Source organism: Squalius cephalus (genome assembly GCF_949319135.1).
Source record: "Squalius cephalus genome assembly, chromosome: 16".
NCBI classification, from domain to species: domain Eukaryota; kingdom Metazoa; phylum Chordata; class Actinopteri; order Cypriniformes; family Leuciscidae; genus Squalius; species Squalius cephalus.
The window spans coordinates 6,324,705-6,348,091 of record NC_137137.1 but is presented as its reverse complement, the minus strand read 5'-3'; the positions used below and the strand labels follow the sequence as shown (position 1 = coordinate 6,348,091).

Here is a 23,387-nt window from a genome sequence, read left to right as displayed (position 1 = left end):
GCAATTGGTTGATGAAACATTTATTAAAATTAAGATACAATTTGTACAAAACGAAATTCACTTTAAAGAAAGGCTTTCTAAAAAGCAAAACTTAATGAAGTGGTAAAAATCATGTCTGACGATTTACAAAACAAAACTTGCGTTGGTAGGCTACTTGGCAAAGAATCAAATACAGTTGGAAACGACGTAGACCATTAATGACACAGACTGTTAACAATTGTTTTTAATTAGTATTTAAACATTCTCTATGATAAAAAAATGTTTGTAAAAAATATTTTAATAACACGGTTTTGGCGGTTATAGAGTTCTAATGACGGTGTTCAACTATAACCGTCGGTCTCACGGATATATAATAACCGTCACACCCCTACGTGTAAACGGAGGTAAATTGGGCATCAAGACCTGCAGTGTAAACGTGGCCTTATTTTCAGAATAATAACAATTTAACTTTTTAAATTTATTAATTTAAACTAATTATTAGGCTATATTTTTTTACCGCTCTCCACACCTCCCCTGGCATGCCCCACACTTTGAAAACTCCTGTTCTACAGTTTCAGCAAAAGAAATGTTCCAGTTCCAGAGTAAAGCATAAATTATATTAACTCTAAAATTTTATAAAAGACATTGAAATGCCAAAATGTTTTCCAAAAATAATAATTGTAAAGGTAACAGGTTGTCAAGGCAACCATCAGGCTTTCAGTGTTTCCATCTAAATAGGTGAATTGAGAACAATTATGCAATTATCTCACTTTTTTAGTAAGTTTGGGAATCCCAGAGTTAGAGAAAAAAGATCATATCAGTTCACTGCGGTTTAACCAACAATCCCCAGAATTTATCATTCATTTATAAATCAGACATTCTCCCACATTACCCAGATCAATTTTTTATGCACGCCAATGTAATTGCCATAATCAGAACACAATTTTGTCCATTCCAGTTCCTCTCCATGTAAATTTTTATGGTGCTCTCTCTTTGCTGTTTCTCCATCTACTCAAGATTGCCTTGTGATACATGTGGCTCTCTCTTGAGAGAGGAAGACGCACTATGTTGGAAATGGTGATAACACTCACTAGAACGGCCATAGAGAATTTCATTTCCTAGAACCACGGTTGAGTCCACAAAGCCTACAATCCGCCATAGAAGTCTTACACAACAGCTTCCCACTGAGATGTTCCTTAAGTGCTCACTCTGGACCCTTTTATAATGGAGTTTTTCAATAAAAACTCATCCCTTATGACTAGCTTTTTAACAAAGTGCTTTTGTTAAAAGTTTGACTGTTGGAATAACACTGGCGTGAAAAGGTATTGTTTCCCAAAGGACATTTTTCAATACAGAAAAACTGGTGTTAAATTACTTTATTATTATAACAGAACAGTATTCAGCATTTTATTTTGCAATGTAATGGAAAGACTGGAAAGCTATTGCTCAGAAACTGACAGGTGCTAATTGCCTCAAGGATTAACATACATTTATGCAAATTTCTGTCCTCATATTATCCTCCCGCACTGCAAAACTAGTCTTTCCCAAGCCATGTACACTCGATGGGAATCGCTTGAAGCATGACGGAAAGACAAACAACAGCTGGCATGTAAATATATCTTGTTAAATATAACCGTATCTCCTTCTTTGCTACCATCAGGCCATCTGCAATCGCTACTGAGGCAGAGCGCAAGGGATTTTGGGTTTCAGCTCACGTCCTGCGACATCATCTTCTCCCTTCATCTCCCGATCCGCAGCAAAACCGGCGCCCCCAGCTGCCCTCTAATCCTGCTTTAGCCCTTCTGCTGATCAGGTGCGTCACTCTTAACACAACTTCATCAACGCCGCCGGGGCACAATTGGCTGGATAAATGATAAGATTTCCACTCGATTTCTGCTCGGCCTTATTCCACCTCTGTACCTCTGCTCTGTATCTGTCATGTTGCTTTAAAGCAAACGCTATGATAGCGCTCTTGTCGTTCGCCACGTTTTGTCGCTGTTCTGCTTCGGACCTGCTCGCTAGACGACCTCCGTCATCGCATATTAGATTCAGAGACAATGATGGCTTACTAAGGAAAAGCAAATAAGAGATAATCTTACTGAAGCACCACTCACCTCCTCACAGCAATCTCAAGTCCTTTAGGATGGCTCCTTGGGCAGAGGCTATTAAAAAAGAGAAAGAAAATAGAGGTCAGATATTTCACTAGACTGCGTTATCTCTACTTCCGATATAAATTAATAAATGTCAGAAATGTTTCATCATTACAATTCTACCAAATAACATGAAAAACTGTGTAAGGGTGATTCTCAAAATATGGTGACACGATTTAAAATGGTCAAGAAACTCCATATAAAAGGTATCTATCCATAACAACCATTTATTAAAGGGATATTTCACCGCTGGAAAGATCAATGTGTACTTAAATTGGGTCATTTATGTAGTAGAAATGTGAAATTATTTTAGAAGTTGGTGCCTTCTAGACTGAGAAAAGCCAGAAAATTTATTTTTGGCTCATGTGGAAGAAAGACAACAACTCCCAGAATGCACTTGCTTCGCAGCCCTATGAGGCCACTCCCAAGCCACGCCTACCGGTTACAGAGGGCATCATCGGAAGAAATGACACAACTAGGCTACTAGTTGACTCGAAACTGAAAAGACGCCGTTTTATCGTGAGATCCCCTATGGGCGGGTTGAAAACATGTGGAACGAGCTCCTACTACAGGATGTAGTCTCTCGCCTCAGGACAAAAAAAGCCTCCGATGACGCAAAATGACAATTTTTGCATCATCTGAGGTTTTTTTCCAGACACACAATACAGAAATCTCTCGTCTCAGGGGGACATGAGGGAGGGAAGCACGGTAATTCGAAAATACTACCGGGTTTCTACTGATACAAAGCTTAATGCTACTCGGTGAAGTATCCCTTTAAATAATATGAACCTGAATACGTTTTTTTATTTATTTATAATTGTTTTCCAGGTTATAAGTTTAACAAGTTGCCCTCCAAAAAAGTAATTAATAATTTAAGTGTAATGCATTTAAATTAAAATATAAAATTACCAATGTCAAACACTAAACTAAAACTAAAAGATTGTAGAAAATTTTTCCTACCATTTAAAAAAAAAAGTTATTTTCCATAAGGGTATTTTAAATGTCATTGGTTCATTAAATATATAAATATATATATATATATATATATATATATATATATATATATATATATATATATATATATATATTTATTTATTTATTAATTTTTTTGTGTTATAATTTATGTAGCTGAATCTGACCAGTGGCTCGTGTTTTGTGATTATATTGAAATCATATATTTTTGAGAATTTATCCACAGTGTTGCAACCCTTTCCTAAAAATAAAATAAAAATAACAAAAGTCAAGTTGTCCTTCATGATTAGTAGCAATGTCAAAATGTTAATATTTACCACTTAGCTTTCTGAAATTTAGATTTTTGAAATTTCTATCTTTACAATGACCATAGACTGTAAAAAAATATGGGCGTAATGTCCGTGAAGTCACCCGTATGTTTCTGAAGAGCATTTTTGAACCCCAAAGTAGGCGGAGCCGGCCCTCTCCATCTTGGCAGCACGTCATTGCACATCACTCCCGGTTAACCGAGATTAGCTGAGTTGTTTTTTATTTATTGGGATTAGCTGAGGTGACGGCTAACAGACAGCAGACAAACGGATAGTAGTGACAGCGGTGGCAACCCACCTGTCACTCAAGTGGCCATGCCCTTAATTATGCAGAACTTTAAATTCCCCCCCCCTCACTGTTTTCATGAAGGGCAAAATTTGCTATATAGACCAAAATCACTTTTTGTAACAGGCTGTACACATATTTTTTTGTGCAGTAATATTGGGCATTTTAACATGGGGGTTTATGGGATTGACTCTCTTTTGGAGCCTGTCCCTAGCGGCCAGTCGATGAATTGCAGTTTAAGTCACTTCTGTGTTCCAGAGAGAGACAGGAAGGTTGTCGCTTGGCAATCACCCACAAAAGACAATCCATCCATCCATCCATCCATCCATCCACTCATCCATTCATCCATCCATCTCTCTCCATCCACTCATCCATATACATCATTTCCACTGAAAGATAAGGCCAATTGATTTTAGTTAGTTGCTCTCCAACACTGCCAGACTGTCTGCAACACTCTCAACCCTGCTAATGGTGGTAATACAAGTCCTCTGCTGTCTGGTTTATGCTCTGAAAGCACCTCAAATTAGCCAGCACTGTATTCTGCACTTCACAGGGCTTTTTTTGAAGTCTTTACTCTCAGATCAAGTTGAAGAAACTTCCAACTTTCCACTTGCTCATTCAATGTTTATAAAAACCTCTTAACCCCTCAAGACTTCGAGTCCCTCATTGGCAAGCTCATGGCTCTTGGAGCCGCTACATTCATTGGCATGCAGAAGGCACTCTAAGCTGTTCGTTGGCACCCGTGCTGATTGGCTCGTCACAGAGTCATTCACAATGGTGTTGACAGTGCCCGTGATTCTATGGGTAGAGCTGGTTTTTCCAGTGCCCGCCTGCCCGTATGCCTCTCTGCCCTGGAAGCCTGGCGCTATCTGTGAAACCCTTCACGCAGTGCATCTGATCTGCTGCACCTCTCCTCAAACATGTCATCTAAATGCTAAGCACTCATGCTGCATTGTTAAATGAAAACAACAAGAACAGCAAAAGCAAACAAGAAAATCCTGCAACTGGCTGCAAGCTTTTTTGATTTGATTTTTTCCAATTTCTGTTCTTCAAGATCCTAGACACATTCTTCCTTCACCTCGAGATGTGAGGAGAATTCTGAGAGTGTTATCACGTAAGCTCAGTGCACACTACTGTATATGATTTTCTGCCACAGCTTTGCTGTCTGAGACAAACTTTGGGAATTATCTTTGATTGCTTGGTGTGACATGATCGACAGCGGGTTAATTGCTTTGGCAATGAATCTTAGCCTCAGATGAAGTTTGAGCAACAGTCCTCCAGTGTCAAATGAAGAACTTGTCTACAAGATAAGCAAGATAAATACAATGTTCATTAGAGTTCTCATTATTACAATTGTACTAAAAATGACCTCAAAATCCTTCTTTCAGCCAGCGTGAGCCAACAAATTGTAATTTAGCTGTGCGTTGTAATTGTAATTTATCATTAGCATGTTAATGATGACACAACAGTGCCAACCACTTTTTCTGTAAGTATTTTTCCCATTGGGATTTTTAAAAAAGTCTTTATTTAACAATTATAAGCCTTGAACCAAAACCACCAGCTACGAGGTGAAACATCAGACAAAAAGACTGTAAATATCATGACTTTCTTGTTACCCTTTTTTTTAAGGTGCCCTTGTTACACTGTAATTATATATGCTGACTATGGTTGGGTATTATCTGAATTTTATCGATTCCGATTCTTATCGATTCCTAATTTTGATTCCAATAAGGTAAAAATTGAAGAAAATCCCACAAAAAACACATGAACAAATACCAACAGGCTAAAGAACATTTACACAAGGAACTTTTTGCCTATGGTTTGAAAATACCATAGCAAAAGCAACTAGTCTAACAAATATGCATTTCAAGCATTATTAAAGACAAGTAAACACTTAGTAATTAAAGAACAAATAAAAAATTAGCAATCACACAAATAAATACAACTGAACAAAGATACGATTGAAATAAACAGTGTTTTAAGATTTTCAGGTATTCAGGCATAGCAACTGTAATCAAAAGTAAAATAACACTGCACTTTATGTATAAAATGTACAGTATACATTACACAAAGTTATATAAGTTATACAGTCAAGAACAGCAAGTGAAGTTTCTTTGTCTTTTGTTGTTTGTTGTTAACGTTATAATAGAGACAGCAGCAGCAGCAATATAAGGCTGCTGTCACTTTAAGAGCTGCACGGATCCAATATACTGTTGCACATACGTTTTAACCAACTGTGTTTACAAGGCTATTTTAACAGAGCACAGAAACAGCACAGAAAACAGTGCGTGAATGGTTTAAAATCACATTAAAATAACTTTCTGTGAGCGCTGAAAACAGCGCACGAGTCTTCTTATTACTAAGTACATGTAACAAGGACACTGTAAAATAAAGTGTTACCACGGCTTTAATGAGGGAAATAACTACAATCCTATGCAGTATTGCAAATTACATAAAATGAAACTGGAGAAATACAAAACTATTAGCCTAGAAATCTAGACGCACCCCAGCGGCAGCAAAAATGTATTTTGCAGCCAGGGTACTCTAGCAACTCTCCATTGACTTTCGGAGCTGTAAAAACCTAAATTGGGTCAGGCCAATCACATCGTGTATAGAGTAGGCGGGGCGGGCTTAACATAATGACGACAGATTTGCGACGGTTCCCTGCAACTTGAAAACAAAGAATGGCGGCTGCTGCTGGCGAACAGTCTTTTGAATCGGCTTTGGCCGCGACTCTGGAGGACTTGGAGTTAAGTTTTTCTTTGAGAAAAGAGCAAAGAACGGCACTTAAGTCATTCTTAAAAAAGGAAGATGTGTTCGTAGTTTTGCCGGCCAGATTCAAAAGTTGAATCTATCAACTAACGTAAGCTCCGCTGTTGGGCAAACGTACGCTCTGGTTGGTTGAAGCGCTGTCCTATTGCGTGCAGAGGGAATTTGAAAGACAGCCGTTTATCCTGCCCCTCGGAATGAGCCGTGTCTATGGAGAGTTGCCAGACCTAACATCTTGATGTAGGTCTGGCTTGCCAGGCTACAAAACTATTGATTTAAAGATAATAATTTTGTATATAGAAATAATATATTTTGAGTTATTATTGCAAAATATGCATATTATGCATGCAACTATTTAAGAAGTTTGATAGAGTAAGGAAACGGACTCAATTACATCATTCACTGTGCTTCATGGGAGTGGGCGGGTGCTCAAGAGTTTGTGCGTCGCGATTCTCTGACTTGTAGAGATTTCTCAGAGGAATCATGGGTAATGCAGATTTCAACAGGAATTCTTTAAAAAATAAGTCGAAATAATACGGACTGACAGAACAAACGCATAAGCCATCCGATAACAGCCTCGTCAGTCACAGTAGGTCTGTCTTTAAAGGTTTATACATTTTTGTTCAAAATCAGCTCCTACAAGGAGAAAATTAATAGGATTTTTACTTCTGAAACCCGACCGTTGCACTCTTTTGATGATGTAAAACTCCCCGTCAGTGCTCAGTTGTTGCACAAATCTGATCTTACTGGTGTCATATATCGTACAATCATAAAGTACAGAAAAAACATTCACATGGTGTTATGCATATTGGTGCAGGGATGGCTTGCTTCTAAGAGAAAAATCATTGAGAGAAGCAGCCATGACCGCACAGTCCTGCTTCTTACGACTGAGTTCCTCCAGTGCTTTATGCTCGACTTGATATTGATTTGGTGACACCAACTCTGAGAAAAAACTGCTGAGGCAGCTATTGTGGGAAGCACTATTAACTGTTCATGCTAATTAATGGGCTAAATAGGTGAAAGACGGAAAGAGGCAGAACGAGACTGAGTAAGAGACAGAGGGAGAGGGACATGTGGAAAGAATAAGCCATTTCTTGTGCCTGCAAACAATCGGATGAAACAGCTCCTCTGTTAGCATGTTACCACAGGGGATTGTGTGCTGCCACATACTGTGAATGTCGTAGGGCATTAGTCTGCAAGAGGAAGATGAAGAGTATGTAAACTTGCCTGCTAGCAGAGAGGCCCAGATTACAAATGTGTACTTTGCTAATTGAGCGGATTAGCTATCATTAGCGCAAATGATGCTACTGCTCCAGGTGTTCACGTTGCAGGAGGTAAAAAGTGCTTAACAGAGACAATATTATTAACAGCAACACTATTTACTCTCTGAAAGAGATACTCTCTGTATTTACTCTGAAAGAGTAAACTGCCCCATCTTTCATTTTATGGACAAATAACCCTAGACATTTTTCAATACGTCTTCTACAGAAGAAAGAAAGTATACAGGTTTGAAATGATATGTGGATGAATTAATGATGATTTCTTAAAAATATTTAGAATATCAGATTGGCATTTTGTGATGTAAAATTGTTTATGTGGTGACACTTTACAATAAGGTCTAATTTGTACCAGATAATTCATATCATGAACAAACAATGAGCAACATTTCTTCATTGCCTTTATTAATCTAGGGATTCATTGTTAATTTACAAACATACTATTCAAAATACATGCACTGATGCTTATTTTCATGATGTGTGAAGCAGGCCTATGGAAAGCATTTGGAAGAGTGTGGCCGTTCAACCTCATGCGGTTTAGGCAGGGATTAGTGATTTTGTAACCGTGGGAGACGTGCATTAACACACTCGTGTTAGTCTCCATTTCCACAGTAACAGCAGTAAAAGCGATACGTGCCCTTTGCGGGAGGCGGCGAGGGCCGTTCCTCCGACTGGCCTCGACTGGATTTTGAATTTAAGGTTTGATTAATCTCCTCCAGTGGCTGTGAGTGGAGCAATTAAGGCAATTATAAATCACTGGCAAACTGCAGGGACGAACCTGATGGGTAATATAGCGTATATTGATAGAGTAGCCTTTGAAAATGACTGCTAAACTCCAGTCAGCCAATAGTTAGGAGACATTTTTCAGGCTTTATCAAGCATCTCAATGAAATGAATTTCAAAAGGAGGCTAGATTCCCTGGCGCGATATGTGCTTTTCAAGCCGCCTGTGGGAGAGCAGGTCACAATGGAGGGAGAGCATTTCTCTCTCTCTTTTTTTTTTTTAATGCCATGCTTTTGTTCTCTGCTCGATGCAGGGCTCCCATGACAAAGAGAGTTAATAAAATTAACAGACGCATATATGAACTGGTAAAGAGGGTCGTTTAGAGATATAGTTTAATCCCAGCTGCATATGATCATCTCTTGCCATTCAAATTCTTTGAGGCATCGCCGTTTCAATCACTTCAAATGCATTATTGAAAGCACCTTCTTTTGGAAGATGTTTCAAATGAATTTTTCATCCTGTTGGTTTTCCTGTAGTAGAAGAGCTAACACTCTAGTCTCGGTATGCTAATAGGCTATGTCTTCAAATAAATCCAAAACAGTAGCGGGAGCCTTTGAGAAGGACGATATTAGACGTCCTCTGATCATGGCCTGATAGACCCGCAGCAAACATCGCCGAAATATTCCTCTGGGAAATGTGAAGCGCTGCATGTGGGATGCAAAAACCATAGTTCAAAGAAACCCTGGCAATCCTTCAGATGGAAAATGGCCTAAACGTGGTTTAAGTGACGAGGCGGCTGGCTGAGAGGGGCTTCTGAAGGGAAAGAGAAGAGGCCAAAAACATAAAGGAATCGTTTTAAGAGGGAGAGGTGGTGAGGGAGGAGAGTTTTTGAAATCAAGAATGATGCATGCTAAGAAAACTCAAAAGAACAGAACGCGTGCTTAATTCACTCAAACCTTAACAAGGCAATCTGTATCTGTCGACCCAAACAGAAATGGCACATTTAGATGTAATTGCCAGTGTTGTGCTGCGCTCATTCTCTGTGCTCTGAAATAAACGGAAACATTTTGATATTGATTAGAGGCAAGCTTTGATAAGGCAATTACTCGTAACGATCTCTTGAGCACCAAATACATAATGAGACTTGCATGGATGTGCTCAGGGCTTTTCAATCAAACCTGTTTTGACGTTGTAGGCGTACACATGTTGTCCTAAAATATACAATTTAGATGATTTATTTTACTAAATGTGTTACTTGACAAGAATTTAACTATTTGCAGAAAGCAATTTAGGGCCTATATTTGACATTCAAAGCCTTTAATCAATGCATTTTATCTTCTCCAACACTGGAAGATTTTTCAATATGTTTTTTTTGTTTTGTTTTTGACAAGTGCTGTAAGACAATATTATATTACAAATACAAAGAAGTCAAAATATCTTGCTTCCCAAGAAAAAATATTCTGTTGAAGGGTTTTATTAAAAGGATAGTTCATCCAATAATGTACATACACTCCTAAAATTGTGTCATATTTAATAAACCTTGTATCATTTCAAATCTGTATGAATCTATTTTTCTCAAATTAGAAATCACTGGTAACCAATATTGTTTGGTTACATACGTTATAAATCCACAGCCTGCGACAGCAGATAACAAGTTAGATAGATTTCCTAGCGTCACTCTACTGAGAGAAAGGGTGTTTTCTTTTTTGCTAACACCTTGCCACTTCAATTACAAAAAACATCCCACGCTGGCACTCGACTAATGTATTTCACTCAATTATGAATAAAGGCACACACCGCTGTGTCACACAGGCCCCTTTGAGGACCCACGGAGCTGAATTTGGATGCCCTCCTCCCTACGGATGAGGCGAAGAAGAATCAAATCAGGCGACCCGCTGCGCCACGCGCTCGGCTCCATAAATGTATTCAATAAAAAGAAGAGGGGAGGGGTTGAAAAGGGTACAGAATCTCAAAGGATTGCCAATTCTCCAGTGTGTCAGATATTTAGTGGCCTCTAACAGTGCAGGCGTGAGCGGAAAGCGAGCAGGCGGAGCGAGGGAGACGGCTCGTGGATGAGACGCTGTGTTTGCTCTGACCCTGTCGCAGCCGATCTCACCGAGACGGCCCCTACAACGGCTGGCTGAAAACAATCGCCTCATTCCTCCGCACCGCTCCGTCGCTCTTTCCCTCCCTCTATACGTCTCCTTCATCCTCTCTCTCGGTGCTGATGACAGAGCAATGCCATTACCCAGAAGAAACCGAGGGGAGGCAGAGATTAAGACAGAGAAAGACACAACGTCAAAAAAAAAAAAAAAAAAAAAAAAAAAAACACAGACAGAGAAGCAAGGGAGTAGCTTTGGTTTAAACACAGGTTTCGATTTGGATTTGTTTCTATATAATTGTATAGCTTGTAATAATACAAATGGTTAAAAGCAGCATTACAGAACCTAGAATAATAAAGAAGATTAAAGAACAGGAAAATAATGCCCCAGTGAACACGCCTAAGGCAACAACAGCCTGGGATGAGCTAAGAAACTGAATTTTGCACAAAAATAAAATTAAGAAACCCTGTTATTCTAACATGCATTTTACTCCTAATTCCATGTTTGCACAGCGGGACTGTGCTTCATTAAAAAGTGAATTGAGAATGTCTCATTTCATGCAAAAAGCCTTTAAAAAGCCTGAAGTTTGAAGGTTTAAATGACAGAATGATAGACAGACAGAAACGCCTCCTTGAACAAGAAAAATGTGATTTTGATCTTGATTTTGCCCATTGGGAATTGATTGGATCATTGGATTGCTGTGGTTTGCTATTGGTGTGATCTCATGTGAGTGACAGGTTGTCATCAGAGAAGAGAAGAGATGACACTGCATGAGGGAGGGGAAGTTATTATGATGAAAGATTACAAGGACACGTGAATTTGGAAAAAAAAAAAGCATGCACAGATGAATAATTTACAATAAACACTGCAAAATAGTCAATATTGCTTTCAAGGTGACTTTAATTTTAATTTCATGTTATCTATCAAATCTGCACTCCTGCAGAGAAGCTAAATAAAAGCAGACAGAGAAAACCACATGTTGAGAAAACATCAGGTAAGCACATATAATGACCGATCCTTGTTCCCGCAAGAGCGTTATGTTTTCACAGGGACTATAAATGACATGACAGCATGACTCAGTGGTTTGTGAGCGGACAGAGTTCACATGCCGCCCACCCACTCTCAAGCCCTTCTCCCCAGAAAACAGGACCCATTCGCACTCTCGTCCTCTTTGTTTCCTATTCATATCCATCTCTGTGAATATCTCCACAGTGCATAACATGCCAAAGCAGTGGGCTCCTGAGACTATGGCAAATTTGAACCTTTCAGCAGTTCACTAGTGAAGACAAATGGCCGGCGTGTTTAGGGGCCCTCGTGAGTGATCTGTATTAATGTCTGGCAGGGATTCAGCATGCTGCATATGCTAACTCCATTAGCGGGTCAGAACCTGGCTCTGTCTGAATCCCCTGCACGCTGGGGGGGCTGAATATAGGAAAGTTGCAGGTGTGTGCATGCTACAGCAGAAAGACGGCATACGTATGCACACATAAACGACATAAACACACTCCATTTGCACACGTTTTCTGGAATCGAGCCCTGTGCTTGTGGACCGTCTGTTTCTGTTGATTTGCCACCCCATGATGCATTTGCTATTCAGTCATCTTTGCATAATATGACTACAGCAATTCTGTAACACAAATGCAATCCAAATTGCAACATGCACAAATGCAGTCCCACTGCAATCTGTGACATACACGTATGAGCAGACTGGATTTATGACTAGTTGCTATTAAGTTAGAGGGCTAGTTCACCCAAAAACATAATTTACTCACCCTCACATTGTTCATGTTCGCTGATCAATGTTTATATGTGAATAAAAGCCTAAATTCAATCTGTTCATCATATAAAGTGATATATTCTCTTCAGAAATTTGGACTAAACCACTCAATTCATATTGATTAGTTTTGCAATCTCTTTATGAACTTTTTGAAACGCAAAGTGTCAGTTGTGTAGCTGTCAATGGAGGAACAGAAAGCTCTCAGATTTCATCAAAAAGATCTTCATTTGTTTTTCAAATATGAACAAAAGTCTTACTGGTTTGGAATGACATGAGGTTGAGTAATTGATGACCTTTTTTTAATTTTTGGGTGAACTAACAATTTAAGAAAATCTGCCAACAGAATAGTTATACAATGGTTTATCACACAGCTTTCTGAAATATCTAATTCTGATGGGTCAATCATGACAAAATATGGTCAAACATTTTGTATAATGAACACTAAACTGCAAATTATGTAAAAATTAAAACAAAATTGAAGTAATAAAAAATGTATCATTGTAAGTGATCAAGGTTTGGCTGGTTGTTTTGCAAGAAACATATATATTGCTAATTTTTCATTATAATATACTAGTTTCACCAGTGTTACTTTTTCGGAAAGCACTCAAAGCTATGAAATAGACTTACATTAACTTATATTTTAGCCGTGCAGCTGCCATTGAGATGAATGGCTATGCTAATGGTTAGCTTTCTCCAGATATTACAAGCAACCAATTTCCTACATAGCTGTGCTAGTTTCATTTTTCTCAAACCACTCTGTGGTCTTTTTCATCTTGCTTGATTTCTTAATGTGGTAAGCAGTCATGTAATAAGTGATAATCAACAGTCAGTCAGGCATTAGCACAAAAAAACCTTTAGGGTGATACAGGACCCCTCATCTTTTGTCATGGTCCTGACCACACTATAGAAGATTGATATGGTGACAAGGACCAGTGTGTGCATTTTGAGTAAATCTTATGTGCATTTAACTCTAGCAAATATGTATATATCTTTTGCCATTATTAATCATGTAAGGTCTGATAAATCATGTAAACTGATTAATGGTCGGGCAAATTTAATATTTTGTGATGAAACAGTTTATTGAGCCTTTAGGCAAAAAATAAATAAATAATAAAATGCATATACTTTTTTATGTTTTGTATTATATTTGATAAATCAGGCTTTTATGACTCATATAGTATGATAAAGTGAGAACATGGAGTTCATACTCGAGAAGGAAAAAAAATACCTCAGTTTTATCCAGAGGCCCAAACTGAGTAAAACTACAGTATGCAATTTAGTGCAGTTGCTGATACTGTATTTATAAGGCTAAAACTTAAGATTAAATATTTAGAACATTACTTGCATAAAATGCATATAAACATCATTGATACTCTATATCTCCCAATAATATGTCTTATTAAGATATTTAAATGCTTTGTTTTATGATCAAAGCTACGTAGTTTTCGTTGTGGGGGCAAACCGTATTATGATTGAGAGATGAACAAATGTATCCATGTATGGATAATCAAGTAAACCTAAGTTTCTTCAGTCCAGTAAATGTATTATGAACATTATACTTACTGCCCTGCTTTCTAGATATCACCATCAGCCATTGAAAAACCCATATGGGTCAGCAACTGCAACATACAGGAATTACAACCCTCTTTATTCCAGGTCCAATGATTTATGAACCACCTGCTTCACTGGGTACTCATATTATCTTGCTAATTTCCTGCTAGACCTCACAATAAAGGCCATAACACTTTTCCAGAAGCATATCCATATCTTTCTAAGAATAGCTGTCACAAATCTGCTGAAAACTGCCTCTGCTGACACTGTAACACAGTAGCATTCAGTCCACCATAAAAAGAGTCATTTTGAAAGGATATACATGCTCTCACACAGACACACACACACACCCTAATCGCAATCACCAACAAATGGACACTTATCCATAATCATGCACAGACGCAAAAATCTGTTCAGACACAGGCACATTTCAACTCAATACACACTCATATAAGTAAACAACTCCCATGCAAACTCCTCTCTGCTGTCAGACTAGATTATATGGTGCAGGAAACAGGGGCATGAAATCTGCGCCAGCTGCCCCAGGCTGAGAGACACAAGGCTGCAGGCACATACACACACACACATGCCTACACAACGGCATACACACACTAACCAATGCTGTACTAGCGAGTAGACAGACACACAAGAAGGAGGGTCAGAACAAGAGAGGTGAATTCCACTCAAAAGTGAGCATCACTACGCCTAACTCGTTTCCAAGGCGCTTCAAGTGAGTCTCATAGGTGGCTATTGAAAAACAACACAAAGACATACATTACTGACACTTATTAAGAATCTTTGATAACATTGTAGCAAAAATGAGACCTACAGCTGTAGCAAATCAAAGCTGCAAAATACTCATAATGCAACCAAATACAGAAACAGACTGCAAAATACTCACAACGCAACCAAATACTGAAACTCACTACAAATACTCAACACAACCAAATACAGAAACATGCTGCAAAATACTCAACACAACCAAATACAGAAACACACTGCAAAATACTCACAACGCAACCAAATACTGAAACTCACTACAAATACTCAACACAACCAAATACAGAAACACACTGCAAAATACTCACAACGCAACCAAATACTGAAACTCACTACAAATACTCAACACAACCAAATACAGAAACATGCTGCAAAATACTCAACACAACCAAATACTGAAACTCACTGCAAATACTCTCAGCGCAACCAAATACAGACACACGCTGCAAATTCTCACAACTCAACCAAATACAGAAACACGCTGCAAATACTCACAACAACTCAACCAAATTCAGAAACACACTGCAAAATACTCACAACCAAATACAGAAACGCGCTGCAAATACTCACAACGCAACCGAAAACAGAAACACACTGCAAATACTCACAACACATACAACCAAATACAGAAATGTGCTGCAAATACTCACAACGCAACCAAAAACAGAAATGCGCTGCAAATACAACACAACCAAATACAGAAACACACTGCAAAATACTCACAACGCAACCAAATACAGAACCGTGCTGCAAATAGGACAGAAATGTTTCAAGTGGACCTCAACAAGAGACGAACCTGGCTGATACATGCTTATTGTTCAATGTCTACTCAATCAGGGGGGTGTGCGATGACCTGGTGAGTTTTTTTTAATTATTTTAACATCCTGAACATATGTTCATTGTGAGTATTTGGTTGCATTGTGAGTATTTGCAGCACATTTGTTGTTAAACTGATGTTTTCTTAATTTGCACTCTTAATTTGATTTCTGAAAATATGTTTTCTTAATTTGCTGGTGCTTTTTTCTATTTACATGCGTCTTCCTCGGTTGCAGCACATCAAGCTCTCGCGGCCACCGTACATTTAAGCCTTGAGTGATAAAAATAGCGGGTTATTTATTAAATTAGCTCAGGTTTTAAAATGAATTGCGCCATTATCATGCGATCATAAATGACAAAATTACTTCATTTGCATGTGCACTTCACTAACGGCCCTGTAGAAGAGCCCACTAAGAGTGTCTCCCTTCCGCAGTGCCCTTCAAATGTGCAAAAATGCTATTTGGAAGTTGCCCAGAGAAATAGTGAGAAAAAGAAAGAGATAGAAATAATTGAGATACCAGAGAAAAAATAAGATAATCTTAAAATCAACTTAAACCTGATAAACTTCTAAGTGAAACAAGATATTCTACAGAAATAAAAATGTGGGAAAGGACTTGATTTTATGAATCAGGAATGATTGGATAGTGAAAAGTGGGTGTTAAAATGGGTGGCGCAAGTTACTATATTTGAACTTTTTTTGGGAAAAATGTGCACTAAATAATTACGCTCAATAAGATCAAGAACATGCATCAAAAAGTAAACAAGGTCAATTCTGAATTCATGTTTACTTTAAATGAACATGAAAACACAAAAAGCACAGGCACGCATCAAACTTTGCAAATAAAGCCGTAAATGAAGACAGCCCATGAATACTCACACCCTCAGTAACACATGAATGATTTTAGCTATTCTGGCTGAATGGCGCAACCCCTCTAACCCGAGCATAACTGCACTGAGGCTGTTTCATATGCAGCCTCACTTCCCACTATATGCCTTTTTCTTTTACGAAAACACCCTCTAATTCAGCATAATTGCTCCTTGTCATTTTGTGCAAAGCAACTCAAAAAAACAGAATGACTCAAGACATTATGGGGCAGGAGCCTGCAGGGTCAGCACAGCCCAAACACCCCCTGAGCTCAGCACTTATGCCTGTGATGTACGCAACACATTACAAACAACGAATCACACCACAGAGCCCAATCCATCTCATGTACAACCACTCACACAAGTAGGAGCCTGTCAAGATGAATTTAAAAAAAACTTTTCTGAGACTGCACCCCAATTTCAATCTCAATTCATGCTGAATGCAAAAAATAAAAACGTGACAATTTGCTCAACTGATATAGGCAAATTTATGGCAAAATAAAATTGTTTTTGCTGCTCTTGTTGTTGTTAAAGAAATAGACACATGCTACAGTGTTATGTCCAAGGGACAGGACATACCACAAGGTAAGATGTGATGTTTTTGAAATAAATCTCTTCTGCTCATCAATTCTGCAATTATTTGATTAAAAACACATTAAAAACAGCAATACTGTGAAATATTTTTAATACAGTATATTTTATAATGTAATTTATTCCTGTGATCTAAGCATCATTATTCCTGTCTTCAGTGTCACATGATCCTTCAGAAATCATTCTAATATGCTGATTTGATGCTCAAGAAACATTTATTATTATTATCAATGTAGAAAACTGTTGTGCTGCTTAATATTTTTGTGGAAACCATGATACATTCTTTTCAGGATTCACTAATGAATAAATAGTTCCAACAGCATTTATGTGAAATGGAAATCTTTTGTAACATAATAAATGTCTTTACTGTCTAAATGTATAAATGCCTTTGATCAATTGAATGTGCCCTTGCTGAATAAAAGTATTAATTTCTTTGTAAATAAAATCTTACTGGCACTAAACTTTTGAATGGTATATGTGACCCTGGACCATAAAACCAGTCACATGGGTCAATTTTATTTAATTGATATGTATACATCATCTGGAATCTGAATAAATAAGTTTTCCATTGATGTATGGTTTGTTAGGATATGACAATATTTGGCCGAGATACAACTATTTGAAAATCTGGAATCTGAGGATGCAAAAAAATCGAAAAATTGAGAAAATCTCATTTAAAGTTGTCCATTTATGTTCACGATTGTGCTGCATTCACTCACAAAAATAAATGTTTTATATATTTATGGTAAGAAATTTACAAAATATCTTCATGGATCATGATCTTTACTTGATATCCTAATGATTTTTGGCATAAAAGAAAAATCAATAATTTTGACCCATATAATGTGGCGAAATATACCCATGCGACATGTGATCGGTTTTGTGATCCAGGGTCACACATATACATATACAGTAGTGGCCAAAACTGACCACACGACATCTTCACCCTTTATTTAAATATCAAAAATGTGTTTAAATTTTGTAGGCATATTGCGTAGTATATTTGTGATAACGCAATTAAAATATGCCAAATTGTGCAAATATTTTGGCCAGGCTGCCATACAAATAAATGATGAACACATGCAAAAACATGAGAGAACCAACAAAATATTAATAATTGATTAGGTTGTAGTCAATGTATGCTTTTTCCTGTGATCTTTTTGTTTTTCTATGCATTCTGTTTTTTGTATAGTAAAATAAAACCAGTAAAAATAATAAAAGTAAAAGCTGTAGTTTGCCTCACATTTTGATGGTTTAATCGAACTTGTAGGGTCATAAAAAACAAATGTCCCCTCCGGACATCACTTTTTCCCACTACTGTATATAGTGTAAAGGATGGTAAATACTGTTTGCAGGTATAAATAGAAGAACAGCATCTTATTTACAGTAAATGCAAATAGTTATTGATACTATTCACAAAAAGTGTAAATAAAAGTCATTCTATTATACTAAAGGTAAAATATCTGAGCAATGATGAAACTTGTTTTGCACTGGTTTTGCATTCAGTGTAGTAGAGTTCTCAACGGGCCTGAAAATTACAACCCGACCCGACCCGGCCCGTGGCTTTTAAAGCCCGGACCCGATGTAACCCGACACAAAAACATGAATTATCTGCCCGAACCCGGCCCGCGGCCCGACGCCGCGTCGGATTTTTTTTTCTCTCATACACGTATTATCATGACCAGCAGATGGGAATTCAAATCAACCTTTAATGTTCATGCCTTTTAACAATACAAACAACTGAAACAATAAACTTTAAATATATAAATAGGCTGTAGTAGCGACGGTGAATTCACCTGTGGCAAGTTTACTTCTCACCAACTCCATCTTCTCCAGACTAAAGGCGTGCACGCAGCGGCGTCAGGTCTGCCGCCGCCCCTCTCCATGATGCACGTTACACGCAGCAGCAAGACTTTCTTTACGGTGAACAGCAGCGATGATTAATAAATGGGTTTTTTTTTGTTGTTGTTGTTTTTTTTTACTGAGCGGAAAAGATTAAGCCCGAGGTCCGACCCGACCCGAGTCATTTGATTATATTTTCGACCCGAACCCGGCCCGAACCCGCGGGTCCCGTCGGGTTTGTCGGGCCGACCCGACCCGTTGAGAACTCTACAGTGTAGTACTTTTAATTACACTGCACAGTGAAATACTTTATTCTAATTGGTCAATCGGCGCATTCTGCTATCAAATATTTTAATATAAGAACCATTAAACTATAATTGACTGTTGTCCCAGTAGTCACTCAAATCACTGAGGTGTTTTCTCACATAATAAAATAATTCCTACTCAAGTGTATGTTTACATGAAATATCGTACAGTCACGTAGTAATTATCACAAAATAAACCTGTCCAGGGTCATACAAGACCCCCCCCCTACACATCGCCCTGTGGTCCAGATCACTCCGTCAGTGTTTATTTTGCAATAATGATAGGCTGACTCTACATCAACCCTTACAAAATAACTTTCATTTATACGTAATGAGCAAACATTATTTACTGCTTAACAGATCAGTAGCTGAACTACAATACATTAAAATATAAACATATATTATGAATATGTAAGATGTCTAATGATGTTTCTAATCTATCTGAATGCACATTTACTAATGATCTCGAGCATTATATAAAGAAAAAATGTCGGTTAATGAAAGTCATTAGAACGTGTTATCCAATTAGCTGAAACACAGGTGGTGTTTATGATGCAACATTGCTTCAACTAAGTGAATAAATGAAATGTTACAGATATTTAGAACGTGTCTCACCGTGACGGTTTTAATGCGGCCGCCGCCCTTGGTGCAGGTCCATCCGGAGCGATTGAAGATCAGTCCGCAGATCTCGCCCTCTGAACATGGGGACATCTCACACCACTGCTTGCTTTTCACTATCCGGGCTACAAACATACAAACACAGAAGTTTTTTTTAAGCACCACTGCCTTAAAGGGATAGTTCACCCCAAAAATGAAAATTCTGTCATAATTTATTCACCCTCAACTTGTTCCAAACCTGTATAAATGTCTTTGTTCTGCTGAACACAAAGGAAGATATTTTGAAGAATGTTTGTAACCAAACAGTTGATGGGCCCCATTGACTTCTATAGTATGGAAGAAAATACCATTGTGTTCAGCCTTTTTTTCATCACCATGTCCCTTTAGTGCTATGTATAACGGAGTAACACAATTTCTATGAAAATAAATCGGTAACACTTTATTTTACAGTACGTGCATTTACAGTGTACTTACAGGGTACTTTCCCAGGAAAGCACTGGTAATATAAGGTAACTACAGGGGTTAGTGTTAGGTGTAGGTGTAGGTTCAGGGTTAGTTATAACCCAATTATTGTAATTGCTATAATATATACATAGTATGTACATGGGGAACATGACTGTAAAATAAAGTGCTACCAATAAATCAATATGAACCCAGGTTGTACTGTATATCAAAACGCAACAAATCAAATGCAACTTATACACAAACTGCTGCATTAAAACAGGTGTTTAGTATAGTGCTGTACTGGATTTTGTTGCCATGTAGTGTACAACATCATAAAGAATAGTACATATGTGGGGCTAAACTATTAGAAAATGTAGGACGAATCTGTTAATTTAAACAAACATTTAAAGCTGCATAACATGCAGAAAAGCCAAAGGTGATAACTGGTTCTTCAAAATATTGCTTAAATGTTGAAAACAATATATATATATCCAATGCTGAAAACAATGTGGTTTTTCTATATTCTTGACGATTGAGATGATTAAATTTGGAAAATGACACCATGTAGGCCTATAACGCGTGTCATAATACATCTCTGTCTTATAATGGATTTTTATAAAAGATTTTTGTTACTACAACCCTTTGAGATCCAACAGGCATCACAAAAAAACACCCAACCTTTATATTCAACATAAAATATGGATTTGTGTATGAAAGTGGATTTGAGATTATGGCAAAGTCATGCATGTTTCAGTAAGCAGCCTGCAGGCCTTGATTCACTGCACACTTCATTATCTTCACGTTGTAGAACTGAAACCATCAGACAACTCAAAGAGAGCTACATCAGACATGTGTATGCACTGAGGCTATCGCTTTCAGTTCTCTTGTTTGCGCTGTAGATCCATGTGAAATTCCATAAACCCCTGCTGTTCCTGTGCTTCAGACGCAGATCAACCAGTGTTCAGAAGGTGAGGGGAACAAAACAGGTCAAAGATGATTTAGAGCGTCAGACAATCAGAAGGTGGTTGCGTCTCGTCTGCATACCAGGAAAGAACAATGACAAATGACATCCCTGTAATATCTCAGTTTTTTCTCCAAGATAGCAATTACTCCTGCTTCTCAGACGTTTCTTCTGAAAGAAGTACCATAGTTATCTCCTCTTGTTTATCTAGGGAATCAGAAAAGATCTCAAACTCAAGCTCAGATTTGCCAAGATATCAAGGTCAATATGAACTCAAACATTTCTCAACATATTCTTCCAAAGCTAAATGAGTTAAGATATACACATTCATTTCTTATAATCTTACTATGGTTTCAACTTTTATTTCCCTGAAGAAATGTTATGAGAAATTCAACAAAGTTGACACTTAAACGAAACTGAACATGGATGTGCACAGAATACATTTCCAGGATTTAGATTATCCTTAAATTCTACAAAATCCTCAATTTCATTAATATACCATCCCCGTGAGACCTCCGTTCCTTGATTACTCTGTCCATGCAATTTTCTGCGCACAAAGGCTCGCCTTTTTAGAAAATTTCCTGTCACCAGACGCTTAAGATATGTTTACAACCATTTTCTCGATCTAAAACACAGCAGGTCTTTCATGGCAGTTTGTGAAAACGTTATCAAAGCTCCATCCCTGAATTTATCAAAGTAAAGTGGTGCCGCTGAAATGAAGGATTATGCCTTAAAACCGATCCGGAGCAAAAGCTGTGGATGGCCGAGCCAGCTCTACAGATCTCATCCAAGTCCTCCTGTCCCTGGGGGGCCGAAAACAATCAAATCCATCCCACATCACATAAACAAGCCTCCCTCCGAGGGACAGTATTCAAAAGCACAAATACAACTGGGCCATGAAGAAAAAAAACAAAGAGCGCTAAAGAAAATCAATGGGCTTAAATGAAGCTGGAATGCTTGAGCGAGGTATTTAGCGCACAGTCGGTCAGGGTGTCTGAGCCGTGATGCCTCATGCTGAGGAATGGCTATATTGAGGTAACGCTTGTGATTACACACTCCAGTTGGAATCTAGTTGAAAGAAGTACTGGGGTGTTTGTGGACTAGTTTTAACATCTGTGAGAAATATCTGCTGAAAGCACACAGAGCACCTGAGCACTATAGGCATGCTCTCATTGGGCATGATCTTGGCCCAACATGTGAAACAGATGCTATTGTACCATATCCATGTGACAAGCAAAACTTTGAACTACTCATTTCAGAGAAGACTTGAAATTTAAATTAAACTTCAAACCAGTGTAGTAATAATGCTGTTAAGGAACTTGAGCTCATACTAGGTAAACATACCGTACCATTACTGATCTGAACTACTGTAGAACTCATACTAGCACTAGTACTGTCTTTGAACTAGCACATTGTATTGTTCATTGTAAAAAATAATGCTATCTTTTATCTAGAACAGATTTTAATTCTGTACTCATTCCAGCTTCAACTAATACTCATACTAGCACTAGTAGAATATTTGAAATAGTGCTGATTTTTCATAGCAAGTTAAGTACTATCTATGATCTAGAACATTTTACATTAATACTCCTTCTAGTACTAATAGTAAGCCTTTGAACTAGTACTCAGTACTGGACTTACACGTTGCAAGATCTAGCACTAGATCTGGCTCTGCACTAATCCTCATTCTAGTGCTAGTCCTGACTTCAAACTAGTACTCTTACTAGCACTAGAAATGACCTGAATTAGTATGTCTACAAAATTCGTTTTGAACCATCACATATCCCCTGACTTTGATTTAGCACTCATTCTAGCATTAGTACTGATTTGAATTAGTACCCACACTAGCACTAAAAGTGCCTTTGAATTGGTACACATGACATACTAGTAATGACTACTGAGTTAAACTGGTACTCATACTAGTACTGACTTTTAACAAGTACTCATATATGCACTTTATTTGCTGGCCTAGAACTAGAACAGATTTCTCCAATATTCAAAACCAGTTTTCCTCAGTAATTTCCAGAAAAATCTGTTTCCCTTTTCATATCGTCCTAAAATGGAAACTCCTGGTATAAACAAAAGCGTAAAGGTGCTGATCCATCGCTGCCTTTAAAGCCTTGATCTAAAAACAAGCCTTTAATGTAAAATAAGAATATAGCCTTAATTATCATTAATGCATGTGAGATGCAAATACACACGTCTCATTGGGTACAGTGAATTGCTCTAACTAGGCCACACAGGGAGCATAGACCGGCAGATTACAGCGCAC

General features: G+C 37.9%; 1 protein-coding gene across 1 annotated transcript in view; it reads right to left on the bottom strand.

The window, feature by feature from the left end:
• Positions 1-23,387, bottom strand: part of tafa5l (TAFA chemokine like family member 5, like) — a 43,515-nt gene that overhangs the window by 3,092 nt on the left and 17,036 nt on the right. The window contains exons 4-5 of the mRNA XM_079895950.1: positions 19,708-19,835; positions 2,094-2,141 (exon numbers count right to left, since the gene is read on the bottom strand). Coding sequence (XP_079752076.1) covers positions 2,118-2,141; positions 19,708-19,835 — 152 coding nt within the window. The 3' untranslated portion in view covers positions 2,094-2,117. The remainder of the gene's footprint in view (positions 1-2,093; positions 2,142-19,707; positions 19,836-23,387) is intronic.